Below are 15,350 nucleotides of genomic sequence, written 5' to 3' on the forward strand. Positions count from 1 at the left end.
TGATTGTTTAAATCCATACAATGATCTCTTTAACAAGCACACATGCTTAAGTTTCTTATTATCCACATATCCAGATGGTTGTCTCATATAGATAATTTCATCCAAGCCTCCATGCAAAAAGGCAATTTTTACATCCATTTGTTCAAGTTCAAGATCATAATGAGCAACTAATACAAGCATAACACGTATGGTAGTATATTTAACTACAGGTGAGAAAATTTCATTATAATCAATATCGAGTTTCTGAGTAAACCCTTTTGCCACTAATCTGGCCTTAAATCTTAGGGGTTGATTCACTGTATTTCCTTCCTTAATTGTATAAATCAACTTACAATCAACTAAGGATTTATCTTTAGGTTTAGGAACCAAAATCCAGGTTTCATTTTTTCTTAATGAGTTCATTTCCTCCTCAATTGCCAATTGCCAGTGTTTTGAAGACTGACAACTCACAGTCTCCCCATATGTTTTTGGTTCCTTAAAGGCCAGATCTTGATAAGTCAGTAAAGCTAGAGATAGGTAGTCTCTCATTCTAATGGGTTCCCTTATTTCTCTTCTAACCCTATCCCTGGCTAACTGATAACCTTCTAATGAATTTTCTTCTTCATCAACTTCTTGAACATCATCTTCACCTTCTATATTTTCATCAGAAACTTCCCCAGTCACTTCCTGATCATTATCAGTATGTTCAGTAGGTGACAAAGGCTCCACCTGTAGCCTAGTCATCTATTCTTCCTCACGTCTAGGAGCACTAACCTGATATTTATCAGTCATGCAGGGTATATCACTCTCATTGAAGGTCACATTTCTACTTGTGATCATTCTAAACCCCTTCACACTCCTATCCCACAATCTATACCCTTTAACTCCTTCTGGGTATCCCATAAAAACACATTTTTGGGATCTAGGTTTAAGTTTACCACTACTTTGATGGGAAAAGGCTGCACAACCAAAGGTCTTCAGGTGCTATAATTTGGTGTTTTTTCCAGACCATACTTCCTCGAGTGTTCTGCCATCTAAGGCACTACTTGGGGTTCTATTTATGATATAAACTACTGTTATAGCAGCTTCACCCCACAACACTTTAGGAACTCCAGAACTGATCATCATGCATCTTACTTTGTCTAGAATAGTCCTATTCATCCTCTCAGCAATTCCATTTTGCTGAGGGGTATAGGGAACTGTTTTATGCCTAAGGATCCCACTATCCTTACATAATTGATCAAGAACAACATTACAAAATTCTAGACCGTTATCGGTTCTTAATACTTTGATTTTCTTCCCTGTTTGATTTTCAATCAAGGTTTTCCAAACGTTAAATTTTTCAAAAGTATTTGATTTTTGTTTTAACGGAAAAATCCAAACCTTTCTTGAAAAATCATCAATCAAGGACAGAAAATATTTGTTTCCTATTTGAGTAATAATAGATGAGGGTCCCCACAAATCAGCATGTACAGACTCCAGAATAGAAGTAGTCTCATGCTTTCCAGTATTAAAGTGAAGTCTATGTTGTTTACCAAATATACAGTAATCACAAAAAGGAATTTTTAAAACATTATCTTTTCCAAAAACACCCATTTTATTCAAAATATGCAGACCTCTTTCACTCACATGTGCCAGCCTGTTGTGCCATTTTAAGGTGGCATCAACTCTAGCAATTAAGGACTCAACAGTATGACTTGAAACTATTTCAGCTCTAGTGACATATATACCATTTCTTTTGGCACCCTTGAATATTACAAGGGAGCCTTTAAAAACTTTTAACAAACTATTTCCAAGTTTAGCTTGGAGACCAATGTCATCTAGATTACCCATAGAAATTAAATTTTTATTTAAATCAGGAACATACCTTACTCTTTCTTGGGTAAAGATATATCCATTTTCAAATTTTAAAGTCACACTGCCAATTTCTAAGACTTTACAAGCTGCATTATTACCCATTACTACCTCACCTCCATTCATTTCTTTAAAATTTTCTAAACAGGACCCTTTAGAAGTCATATGGAAAGTGCAACCAGAGTCAAGAATCAATTCTTGATTCTGGTCTATATTTTCAGAAAAATTTACAGTATGCTGATCAGTAACATGTTCAGTAACAACATAGACATCCACAGTTTTATCATCTAGGGATTCAACAACATTTCCCTCATCTATTTTCTTATCTCTCTGTTCATTCTTTTTCTTAAAGTAATCCTTAATAAAGTGACTAGATTTCCCACATCCATAACATTTCCTATTCCCAGTCCCAGTCCTAGACTTTGACCTAGGTCTTCCTCTCCCTTTCTTCTTGTTATTATTATTTCCTTGATAACTCTGATTATCCTGACTATGGTTTTGCCTATTAAGTGACTTCTTTCTAACAAATAAACTCTCAGAATCTCTTCCATGCTTCTCAGTTTTAAGTTCCAAATCCTTGCTCCTTAAAGAGTTAATAACAACTTCAGGAGTCAAAGAATCCCTGCCATATTTAATGGCACTTTTGACATCGTTATACATTTCAGGTAATGAATTTAGAAGAATCACAGCCTTGTATTCATCAGACACTTTGTCTCCCACATTGGTATTATCTTGAACCAATTTATTAAAAATGTCAAAGTTATCTTCTAAGTCTTTAGTCATGTCAATCTTAAAACTAAAGAATCTTTCTAAGAGAAACAGTTTATTTGGTAGGGACTTAACTAAATAAAGTTCTTCTAGTTTTTCCCACAAATCTCTAGCACTATCATGTTTCCCAACTTTTTTCAAAACTTGATCAGATAGATGCAATATAATAGAGGTATAGGCAAGTTCATCACATTCAGTTTTTTTGTGCTTCAGTCATAGTATTAGGAAAATCACCAGTTATGGCTTTTGCAACTTTCTGTTGAACAATGACTCCTTTCATTTTTTGTTGCCAAATGGGGAAATCCCCTTTTCCATTAAAAATTCCAAGTTCAAACGTAGTTGTTGTCATTTGGAATGTTTAACCAACACAAGAAAATTTATTTTGAAGTTCAAAGTTCAACAGAAAAGGAGGTGGTGCAGAATAAAATGTGATAATACACAAGATCACAGAGGTTATTATGTACCAAGAAGCTTCAAGAATCAAGAAAATATTAACACACACAGTGTTCAAAATAACAAGAAATGGCAATGTACTCAATGCAACAAACTTCAAGTTCCAAATGCACAAATTCACCAGGATTCCATAAGGATCATGTCCTTAGGTCAAGGCACAATGTGGGTCATCAGAACCGGGAGCAGGAAAGGGATAATATGAATATATCAGATAGAATCAATAAACGAATGTAATAAATTTTTTTTTAACTACATACGTATATTAGTATACTTCAGAAATATCAACTTAGTAATTCACCAATTTACAGTAATCACAATATGTATATTTCAGAAATATCAACTCAATAATTCACTAATTTACAGTAATCATAGTATGTAAAACATATATGGCTGTGAAGTATGGATTAAATTTTAATAGGGGGAAAAATAGTCGCAAACCAGATGAGTGATCCTTCAATATTGATCACACAAACTAGTGACCAAGAAAACCTCAAGAACAGTATGGGTCACTCAAGTGGCGAACCATCAGTTCGCGAAAACAGGACCTGCAAGTGAAAAACGAGAACTCCACAAGAAATCAATTGTTAGTACACATTAAGTACTGAAGGGATTTTAAAAAATATATATATCGAACGAATAAGATATTTTCATATCTGATTGTGAAAATGAATTTTTCACAACCAGATCACCGTCGAAGGAAGCCTTGAAGGCTCTGATACCACTGTTATAATAAAACTCAAGAAATACACCAAGTATTTTCAGATCTCACATTGAGAGAAAAAAGGCCAAGAAACTGGACCAACCAACTACACAGTTCAATCAATGTTTGGGCTCAGAAATTATCATTGTACCCTTCTGTACAATGGTAGAGACACCAAGAACAGACCCAAACCCACAAAAGGAACCCTAACGCAGGTACTTCAACGAGCCAAAATGAAAATCGCTAAACTAACTCCACTAACTCCTTTAGAAATGAATCACTAAGATTTACTGTTCACACAGAAAGAATCAATTTCCAAATCATAGAGAACTTGGAAGAAAAACACGAAGAAGACGGAGTAGAGAGGTAGAGAGAAGGACTCGTTCTAGAGAGTTCAAGAGTCACCAGAAAATATCACACCGTCAACTAGGGCATCCACCAAAGGTCCCTTATACTGAAGACAACATCATCGTAGATCAGCTGGGTGATCCAATGGCTCGGAGTAGCACACGGGGCCTCATGTTGGGCTCGAGTAGTTGGGCCTCTACCTTTGAATTATCAGGCAATGGAAATATAATACCGGCTATTGGACTAAGCCCTTTTCATCACAGCCCATTGATTGGATTTTGGCATCACAATCCAAACACAAATGTTTGTTTCTTTGCCTCAAGAAGATGATGATATGATTTTGGTTAGCGAATTAAAACTTGGGCAATTTGTATACGTGCAAAAGTTGGAGAAGGCTACTTCAGTTCCGTGATCTTAATAGTTAATATGTTGTCCATTAGAAAATTATCCTTTGTTATACCTGTATTACTAATAGCACTTTATATAAATCTCTTACTGTTGACACTACTGTTCTCCGTGGAATTTATCCTTCCTCGAACTTGCACATATAATTTAGTGAACTTTTGCATCCTTACATTAAGAATTACATTGATTTTCTTTTCCAACCCTGTCTGTGTCCCTCTCTTTTAGTCCATGGGTCTTCCAACTAGTGGAACCTTGCAAATAGCATTGATTAGTTTGATCATTATTTTGCTGTATAGATTGCTCTATCAATATTTGTGAAATCAACCTTTGTGGTGCTTATTCTAATCATTAGACACATAAGGTTTATTACGATTGCAATATCAAGATTTTCAGTGCCTAGCCACCAGTATTACTAATATATGGTCCTATTCTTAGTCCATATCCATTTCTCTATCTTGTTTTCTTACTCTCGTTGGGTCTATTATACTCTTGAACCGACATTCAAGGCGAACAATTTGAGGGAGCGGTGGTTGTTTGCCAAACAGAGAACTAGGTGACTCAAAACCACAATATGTTGTCACTGAATTGACTAAGAAGAATTTCTGGAGAATATTTGATGTAACTCTCTTGAATTTTGTCACATTTTGAGTGTTTGTCACTTTTTTCTGACGCTTTTTTGAATCTATATAACTTTTTTAATTTCTGTCACTTTTTTGAATTCGTCGCTCTTTTTAAATTTCTATTACTTTTTAGAATTGTTGTCAATTTTTTTTATTATGTCATTTTTTATTTGAATTTTTATCACTTTTTTTCGTGTTTGTCCTTTTTCAGTCATTTTCTTGAAATTTCTATCACTTTTTAATAAAAATTTGACACTAAATTTTAAAAGTGACATTGTGTTACACATTTTTTATAAAAAAGTGACATTATGTATTAAAAAGTGATACTTAATTTTACACGGTATTTTTCACTTTCAAAAGACTTTTCATATGACTTTTCAAAAGGTAAATAATTTTAAGACTATTTTTTTAAGTTTCCATAGGTATTTTGCAATGAAAAGAAAGACCCAATTCCCACTTGATCCAGACCGCAAATAATTCTACTGCACTCGGTAAAATTTGGGGATGAAAATGTCTGGATTTGAAGGTTAGGAATAAAATATGCAAATCTCCCTATAAAAATTGCCGTTAGAAGTTAAAAGAAAAGGCCAAAACTATGTAAAGATAACACGTTATATAAAACATACAGGAGCAGTAGCTTACGTACAAAAATCTTATTTTCTTCAATCTGACTGAAACCGTCCAAGGTTCACACTTACAGATCCTTCCAATTATTCTCTGTGGACTTGTACAAATGCATGCAATGTACTAGGATTAATTGATGACACAACCTCGGACTAATCTGATATTTGTTTATTAAATGTAACGTTACAAGGATGAAGTAAATTAATAAATCTCATCTTTTTGTAATTAGAAAAATAATCAAAATACATATACTTTCTAGCACTAATCTTATCAATCAGTATTCAGTCATCAATGTAGGTGCAAACTGGATTGTCCCCGGAGATAATCTGGGAGATTAAGAGATGGATAGATCTCAGCAGAAATCAAGTCGCTTGAATGAGTAGAGGTGGAGCCTTAACTTCTAGGTTGTCGATCAATTTAATATTTGACATGCATAATGCTTTGGAAAGTACTACGTAATTCAAATTTTTTGGTAGAATAATTATTGATTTTATAAAATATTACGAGAAAGTACCGTACATAGCATTGAGGTAGCATAAATTGATATCTAAAGCTTCAGTAATTATTGAAATATATATGATCTTGAAAAACAAGCACAGCAAGTTTTTGAGATCATTGGTGTTGGTCACTAATTAACAAGTTTGTGTCCCGCCCCAGAGCTTGGACCAGAGTTCTTAATTCCTCCAAGTGTTTGATCAGCGTTGATGAATTTGTGGCCTTCACCAGGACTGGGTCCGGCCTTGACAGCCTTCAGAGACAACCAGTTCAATACTGACCCGCCAATGTCTCCCGTGGCCGTGGGTTTCAGAGGACGAGCTTCGGCTGCAAAGAAAGCTGAGCTGAAGATGAGGATCAGGAACAAGAATCTGAAAGATTTTAGCTCTTCAGCCATCCCTAAAATCAGCAGTGAACGAGTTTAGAGAGAAAGAGAGTTTATGTGAAAATGAAATATTGCAAGTTATATAATTTTGTTCAACACGGGAGGATCTGATGACTTATTTATAGTATTAAGAGGAAGGGCAAAGTAGTTGGATTTGACATAAATATGCAGCATTTCTATTTTTAGGACACGACCATGCATGCAATACTATTGTTTGAATTCAACTGCGATTTTAAACGATACTCTCTCTCTCTCTCTCTCACTAAAAATTTCCAAGTGTAATGGCAACATTAGAAAAGCCTGGGGCAGGCGGGATAGGTAAAAAATATTAAATAAATTAAAGTGAAAACTAAAATTTTGAGATGAATGGACTGATTCTCAGGCGAACCAATAACTTGCTGTAAACGATTTTCATTTTTTCGATTTTTACGTACAAGAAGAGCAATAATCAAATTTTCCTAGTGATTGGCCGATTTGGTTCAATTTTTAAAATATCATAGCTAATTAGACTAATACCTAGCTATGTGTTTTTTTTTTCCCTGTCTTGTATTATATGCAAATCAAATTAATTATCATTGAAACCAGAAAAGCAATTGGAGAAAAAAATAATTTTAAATTATTTTTCATGGAAGCTTTTAAACATTAGATATGTTTGATTTTACAACCAAACCACATTGATCGAAAATGATTGACATGCAACCTGACTGAAAACTCACAATAGGAGGGGTCCAACTTTTTTTTGGAGTTTTTAATGAATGCGAGTCCCTCACGCATTGTAAATGTAGGTCAATGTTTCTGTTATGCATCTTCTGTCAACTTAGATTAATTCTTAATTTTATCCATCACGGGTTTGTTTTGACAATAAAACAGATATGCAGGCTATAATAAAATAATAATAAACTTTATTGATAAATAGGTACCACTTAGAATACTTCATAATATCTAATTTATCTTTCATTTTGTTTCCTCCTCGTTTATCATGTGTAATATTCATCTTCTATTCACGTGTACATTATTTATCAAATTTCATTATTAGGATCATTTTTATTCCCATGCATTATGTTATATTTTCAGTCTATAAATATATGTTTGAATGATTAGATTATATGTTGGATTCAATTATATATATGTATATATACAATGTTTGTACTACTTGAAATCTTTTAGTGAGAGATGATTTGTAGTTGCACAAAATTTAGTTAGTCGTCCCATATCAGCGTAGTGAAAAGATGTCTCATATGTAGTTGCACAAACCAGAGTTATTGGATTAGTTTCGTCGAAAACCAATTCCAGACCTCTAGTTTCAACAGGAAGCCAAAGAACCTGATCTAGTTTCCTTGAACCCAGACTAAATCTCTGGTCTCCCAACAAAACCAGAGTTCAGATCTTCATTTTCCGATGAAACAAAGAACTTGATTTGGTTTTGTGCGAAACCAGACCAATGTTCTAGACTGGTTCTATGAGGGATGGATTGTTGCCACGATGGTCTTAAGGGAATATTAAGTGACACACTTTGACCTCTAGGTTGGTAAGCGGGATGCTTTTCGGATGTCAGTCTTGCCTAATCGTTGTCCTATAAATTGTATAGGCTGACTCCTACTCATTGCAAGCCCAAAAACATAAGATTGACAACTGGGTGAAAAGTTTAAGGAACCATATTGTCGGGCTGTAGTGTGGCGGTAGGAGTAAACATTGTTCGATTTGGACGGTTTGTAACAAATTTTCAAGCTAAAGCATTTAAGTGATTTGGAATTTTTTTTTCAAACCAAACCAAATCACTTTAATTTCTAAATCAAACCAATTCAAACCATTTTTTCAATTTGATTCGGTTTAAAACCATAGTTTTACAAAGAAAAAATAACATTTATCGATTAATTTAAATTATAAATATTAGCCTAAAATTTTACATTAAAATATGAATAGTGTCATTAGAAATATTTCAAATCAAAGTTCTATAATTATAATCATTATAATACAACGACATGAAGGGAATAGTTTAATTTCTTAGTCGATACTAATTGGCATAACATCTACAATTGTAGCACATGATTCATTTTCTCCATAACAATAAGAATATTGTACATGAATTCATTAATTATAGGTAAATGATATAAAGCAACTAAAAAAGGAAAATGAATATATATTGACGAATCACTATAGCTTCCTTAGTACCATGCAACCAATTTTTAGGACAAACCATTACTTCAACCACATTTATATTCAATGATCTCCTAAATAAATTAAGAATCCGACTACTAATAGGGAATGTAGACTCGGAAACAATTGTGGATATTTGAATAACTAATAAATTTTTAGTAATTAGAGGGGATAGTCTTGTATTTATTTGTATTGAGTTTCACCAAAGCAATATGTCAAAGGACTCATTGATCAAATCTTAAAATGACCATTTAAGTAATTCAATAAATTAATCTAGCAATTAACAATAAAATCTAGAATTTACGTTAAAATGTAAATAATTAATTGATTGACCTAACCTAACCTAACAATTGAGATGCAAGCAAATAAAAAATTATATCCACTAAAAATTGAAGGGAATCTGGCACAAATTAGAACAAAACAAAACAACTACTAAGAAAATATAACAAACAATTATAAATAAAAAAAAGGATAATTTGAGATGAAAATTTGGCCAAAATTTATGAAAATTATTAGTAGAAAGAAAGAAATGTGTGAGTTTGAATTAAAATCTAGATTTAATTGTCTATTCGATTATAATGGGTGGTTAATGAATATGATATAACAACAATTGTTCAAAACTTCACTCAATGTGAGAGTTTTGCATTCACTGTTGTGATATTAGGATGGTAAATTTTTCAATTAGGTATTGGGGTTTAATTGGATTATGTCTATTATGGAAGTATCTTTTTAACTGGGATATGCTTAGTTTTAATTAAGTTCAATAAAATTTAAATTAATTTATTTTCATTTTTTTTAAACGATTTGACGATTTGAAACGTTTTGTAAATATTGAAACAAAAATCAAACCACTTCGAAGTGGTTTGATTTAAGTCAAAAGCAAAAAGTTAGCGGATCCACATGGATCCAAACCAACAATTTTGAAAAAGTGGTTTCAATTCGATTTTACGGTGTGACGATTTTGTTATTCAGCCATTTGTGGACGTGGCAAGGTGGGAGGTGGTATGTGGAGAAAAAGATCTACTAATTTTTTATTTAAAATTTTCTATTCAAATTTTCTTTTTCTTTTTTCCTTCCATTTATCTCTTTTTAATCATTTTAATTTTTAAAATCAAATAATAATACTATGGACTGAACATTTTGCTCCTGTAAATTGGTCAATATATGACTTATGAGAGACAATTGATTATTAATTTGTGGATAGAAATCGTTCAAAGGACCTTGCCATGTACACTAATTTAAAGGTTAAAACTTAACAACACTTTTGAAAAAGGTTGGGGATCCCTGATGCAGTATATCCTAATTACTTTATGAACGACGAATTATATTTTGATGATTAATTAAAAATAGAATGAATAATGATGTCACTATTGAATATTTGAAGAAGTCTCATATTGAAAAACATTCAATAGGCCGGTTGAACGTTGACATGGTCCGAGACTTGGCTGTTTGAATGTTGTCGTTATTTCATTAATGTGCTGATGTTGGTTATAACTTGGTGAAGCCTCCAGATATTATCCATTCACACCAGGGTACGACTCTGCGCACATGTTGCGAAGAACGATCATCACCTCTTTTAAATTTTATTTATTTTTTATTTTTTAATATAAGAATAATTATGACGTTCCGTTCATTTAAAAGATATAAAGATTTCATTCGCCCACCATTGATTAATGTCCCATTTCACAATTTTAAAGGGTCTCTTTAGCTATGAAAAATTGTTTAATACTTTATCTTTTTTGTTGCACTTTAGTTTTATTATATTTTCATTTATTTAAAAATATGATGGACAAATAAATTTTTTGGACAAAAACATTTACCAGAAATGAAATATGCTAATTATGGAAATTTGCAAATATTTATGGGAATAAAAATTTGAATTAATTTTTTATTCGGGTGGATCCCACACCCCATGTAAGAGGAGTGTACACGTTTAGGTATATCCCTATGTACCACCACTACCACCGTAAAATTTTGCAACACTGAGTTCTACAATAAACAAAGAATAAAGGCATTAAGTACAACTGAAATGTAAATATAAATTGTGTTACAAATATAATTGTCCATACTTTAAACTACTTTTTTTAACATAAAAAGACGAAAAGAAAGTCATTTCAAAGTTCAAACGTGGAAAGCAAGAAGTTTTAATTGACTCGAGTGTGTGTCTGTTCACATGAAGCAGAAAGTTTATAAAGAGATAAGTCATTTAAGACTTCAAACTAAGCTCATGTTCGGTCCTATTTTCTAAAATTATTTTTTTTCTAAAGTCGCATATTTTATGTGATCAATAATTTTTATCAACTTTTTAATAACACGTTTCGTTAATTTTTTACTAAAATTTACGAAAAGAAATCTGATTTTTAGCAAAACAAAATAAAAGTTTAGTCGGAAACATGAAGTATTAATTGAACGAAGCGTGTATAAATCTGCCTTCTATTCACATGGAGAAGAAGGTTTATAAATAGCAAAGCCATTTCAGAGTTCAAACTAAGCTTTATTTGGCCCTATTTCATAAAATTCATTTTTAATTAATCATTTCACGAAACTCATAATTTTTATCAATTTTTCGTTGACGCGTTTCATCAACTTTTACTCAAATTTACTAAAAATATGATTTTAGCAAAATCAAAATGGGGCTCAGTCAAAGCATGGATTTTTAGTTGACTAAAGCATGTATAATCTGCTATCTATTCACATGGAGCAGAAGGTCTAGAAGGAGAAAATTAAGTCGTTTCAAAGTTAATCGAAGCATCAAGTTTTAATTGACTAAACTGTGTATAAAAATTAACTTTTAAAATACAAAATGAATTTAAGGCGATCCCACTCTCTATTCATATTATATAATTAAATTGCAAGTTTCAATGCTCTTCTAATTAAATTATTCATATTATACTGAATATTTTAGCTATTGAATTTGAAAAGATAAAATTAATTGAAAAATAAGGAGAAATAACAAATAATTAGTGTATAAAAATTTTTATTCATTAAATTTAAATATACTCACTATTATGATCAAGATTCTTTTTAAAGTTAAACAGCTCTTTGGAGATGTTTTCCCATATTTGAATAGGTTGAATCTCAAAAACTCACTTTTGAAAATTGAGGACCATAACAACACCGGATGAAAGGTTGAGAGCCACCCCATTTTTCCAGAATTTGATTGAGTTGATATAATAAGAGGAGGTGAAGATATACTAGTGTTGTCGATTTTAAATATTACGTAGGTGTATGGATCGTAATAAATAATAAAGTAGACTTATAAGTACGGATATCGTTTTCATGAGAACTACTATCTAACAATTAATTCAATTATTCCTAACTTGAATTTAATCGAAAACAAATAAAGAATGCGTTTATCTTGTTTTTATGATTTTTTTTTATTTTAAATAAATGGAACAATAAAAATGACTTTTTTATATGATAGTTTAAGTGTTAGGATTTATGATTTTACCAAATTATCCCCTTAATCTCAATCACCAAGTTTTATACGATTAGAGCTTGGTTGGTTTGGATTTGAAGCCAATTAAAATCAATTTTTTAACCGTTATTTCATTATTCCAGCCGTCATTTTTGAATTCTTCATTCGCATGTAAGACCAACTTTATCTCTAACAGTCAAGAAATCAATTATCAAAATTTCTACCAAACAAGCACTTAATTTACCAAACAAGCACTTAATTATGTTCATCCCATTGAATTATTCTAACATATTCAATTTACGCATCTCGAGTTTTCATTATATCTATTTGGCTAAGTTAATTTTATATCTCTATTTGAATCTGAATATACATTTGTTAAATGTGTTAAACCTCTAAGAATTCATGGATCGATTGCATTAACTATTAGAAATATCTCTACATTTTATACTAATGGCCCGTTTGGTAGGGATTTTGAGAATTGATTTTTTGATCGGTAGAAGAAAAGTGGGGTCCACGTGTGAGAGAAGAAGTCAAAAATTACGGCTTGAATAGTAAAATAACGGTCAAAAAATCAATTTTTTGGGGGAAAAATTCCTACCAAATGGGGCCTAAGTTACTAGCTTTTATTATGTGTTTTAAACAAATAATTTGCATCTCTATGTAATTATTGTTCTTGAAATCAATAAATTAGTGACCAATTAATCCAAGCATTAGAAATAGAAGTAAAAACAATTCACAAAATTAATTTGAATTTTAAAACTTTTTTAATCAAAATTACAATTCAAAATTAGGTTACAATCATTCAGCTTAACTAAATACTTAATTACACATCATGAGATAATAAAAATACAAGAAGAAATTAAAGTACATCATCGAGTATTAAGGAAAAAGATGAAAATCTTGCACCAAGAATCCGTCACTTCTTGTAAAATCTTTAAAACCTTAGCTCCTTGATTAATTTCATTCCCCCCCCCCCGACTTAAATAATATACATACAACGAATCCACAAGTCTTGACTTGAATGTATGTGTATAATGAAACTCTACAAATTCCCTTTAATTGTTGGACTATGGTATCTATTTATAGAACAAGATTTAAGCAAAATCTCTGTTCAACTTGATTTTCGCAAAAGAATTCAAATTGGTTTTATCAAGGAGTTTAAGAAATAAAAGAAGACAATTTTTTTTTTTTTTAATTAAACTCCTTTTCTCAAATGACTATTGTCCTTCATCTTCTATTTTTTTCAATTTAGTCCTCTTCATTTCAAAATCATAATAGTTCATTGAGACAAGTTTCAAAGTTTGCAATTTAATCCTCAAACTTTCTAAATGTCAAGTTTAACTCCCTGAACTTATGAACTTTTAACGAATGCTCAATTAATATTTCCCAATTGATCTCCTGCAATCCGATTAATCTTCAATTGCTTCAAATCAACTTCAATTAAACTTCAAATAACTTCTCTTCATATAATTTGTATCCAGATTGAGATTTTCCCACAATTAATATAATTTACACAAATTAAGTAGATAATTGCTTATTTTTTATACAATTAATTAAGAATAAAAGTCAGAATAAGTGCATAAAATGTACTTATCAACTAGAATTTGTAAAAATCATATCAATATCGATTAGAATAAAGTGTTCGTTCAATTTTAGGGCACATGATGATTTGCTATCCGTTTTATCTTTGTAAAATTAAAGCATTCTAGAATATCAAACTATCTTGTTAAAATGGTATATCATTTCCATATGTATAGTTTAAAATGCGATTATCAGTATAGTTAACATTTAATTTCATTTTTTATTAATATTATAGAGGCCTTACAATACGTTATAGAAGAAGTAATTTCGTTAGTGCTTGTCTGATAGCTAAAATTTTATCAATTTTTTAATTTGTCTAACTTCAAGTTAAATCATACATTTTATAAGACTCATAATTTTTATCAATTTTTCAACATATATTTTAGGAAAAATTGCAGCCATGATACCAAATTCTTCACTTTTATACAAATTTGATCCAAACCTTTCATTTGTATCATTTACAACAACCTTCTTTCAAAATGTCGCAATTGAAGTCCAAATAAATGGTAATGATTAGTTTGACCTTTAGTTCACCAAAGAATTAACATTGACCGTAATTTTGACTAATTCTAAGAAAAAAATGGCAACTTTACATTTTTCAACAAAAAAACAATTATAATTTATGAATAATTAAAAAAAACAAAAAAACATAAATCAAAACAAACCCACCCCATCACCTTCTTCCCCAACTCCTTCATCCTAAATCCACCACCACTACTAGCAGCCAACACTACCTCACCCACCCAAACGCCGGAGCCACAGAATAAAGGTCAACCTCCAACAAGAAGCAATGCCGATGCCACCGCACCCATGGATCTTTAAACCATGTCCATCGCTACAAAATAAAGGCTGACGCCACCGCACCCATGGATCTTGAAACCATGGCTATTTGCGTTGAGAAATGGTGAGGGAGTGGTTGGTAGCCATGAGAGGTAATTTGTTGGCTGATGCAATGATGGTAGGGATGTCAATGAGTCGAACTGAGCCCGCTCATGAGTCGAACTGAGCCCGCTCATGAGTCGAAATTTGAAGCTCGAGCTCGGCTCGAGTAAAATGATCGAACCTTTTTCCATGTTCGAGCAGGACCAAGTAAAAGCTCGGCAAAAAAAATTAGGCTCGATCCGAGCTTTTGACTCGGGCCTTTCCGAGCCAGACAGGCTTGGTGTTTTGGTGTTTTCTTTTTTCTTCTATAACACATGGCAGCAACCTACTGCCTAAAATAGTCTGCTGCTGCCTTTAAAATAATATATATATTTTAAAATTTAGGCTTGTGAGCCCGAGCCACACAGGCCGGCACCCCAAAATGAGGCTCGGTTCTTTCGAGTCTCGAGCCGACAAGCTTGAGTTTTTTTTGAGCCGAGTCGACGAACCCGATTGTCATCCATAAATGATGATGGTTGGATACTAGTGATGATGGTACAAATCTTCTACTTCCTCTAATTTTAAATTTATCTTCAGATATGTTGCTGGTTTTTGTGGTTTTGAGGAGCTCTGAATAGTGGGCGATTTTGGTGGGTTTTGATTTTGGGGCGGGTTGGATGCGAAGGGTTATTGGAGAAGAAG

General features: G+C 32.1%; 1 protein-coding gene across 1 annotated transcript; it reads right to left on the reverse strand.

Moving 5' to 3' along the window:
• Positions 1–6,379: 6,379 nt before the first annotated feature.
• LOC111397907 (precursor of CEP16-like) lies at positions 6,380–6,643 on the reverse strand. The gene has a single exon (XM_023024871.1). It carries the CDS (start codon positions 6,641–6,643, stop codon positions 6,380–6,382), a length of 264 nt encoding a protein of 87 aa, XP_022880639.1.
• Positions 6,644–15,350: the final 8,707 nt, after the last annotated feature.

The sequence above is a fragment of the Olea europaea genome, chromosome 7, assembly GCF_002742605.1.
Source record: "Olea europaea var. sylvestris chromosome 7, O_europaea_v1, whole genome shotgun sequence".
Taxonomy (NCBI): Eukaryota; Viridiplantae; Streptophyta; class Magnoliopsida; order Lamiales; family Oleaceae; genus Olea; species Olea europaea.

Excerpts from the sequence above, each read along its gene's own strand:
- LOC111397907 (XM_023024871.1), bottom strand. The coding sequence starts at position 6,643 with ATGGCTGAAGAGCTAAAATCTTTCAGATTCTTGTTCCTGATCCTCATC.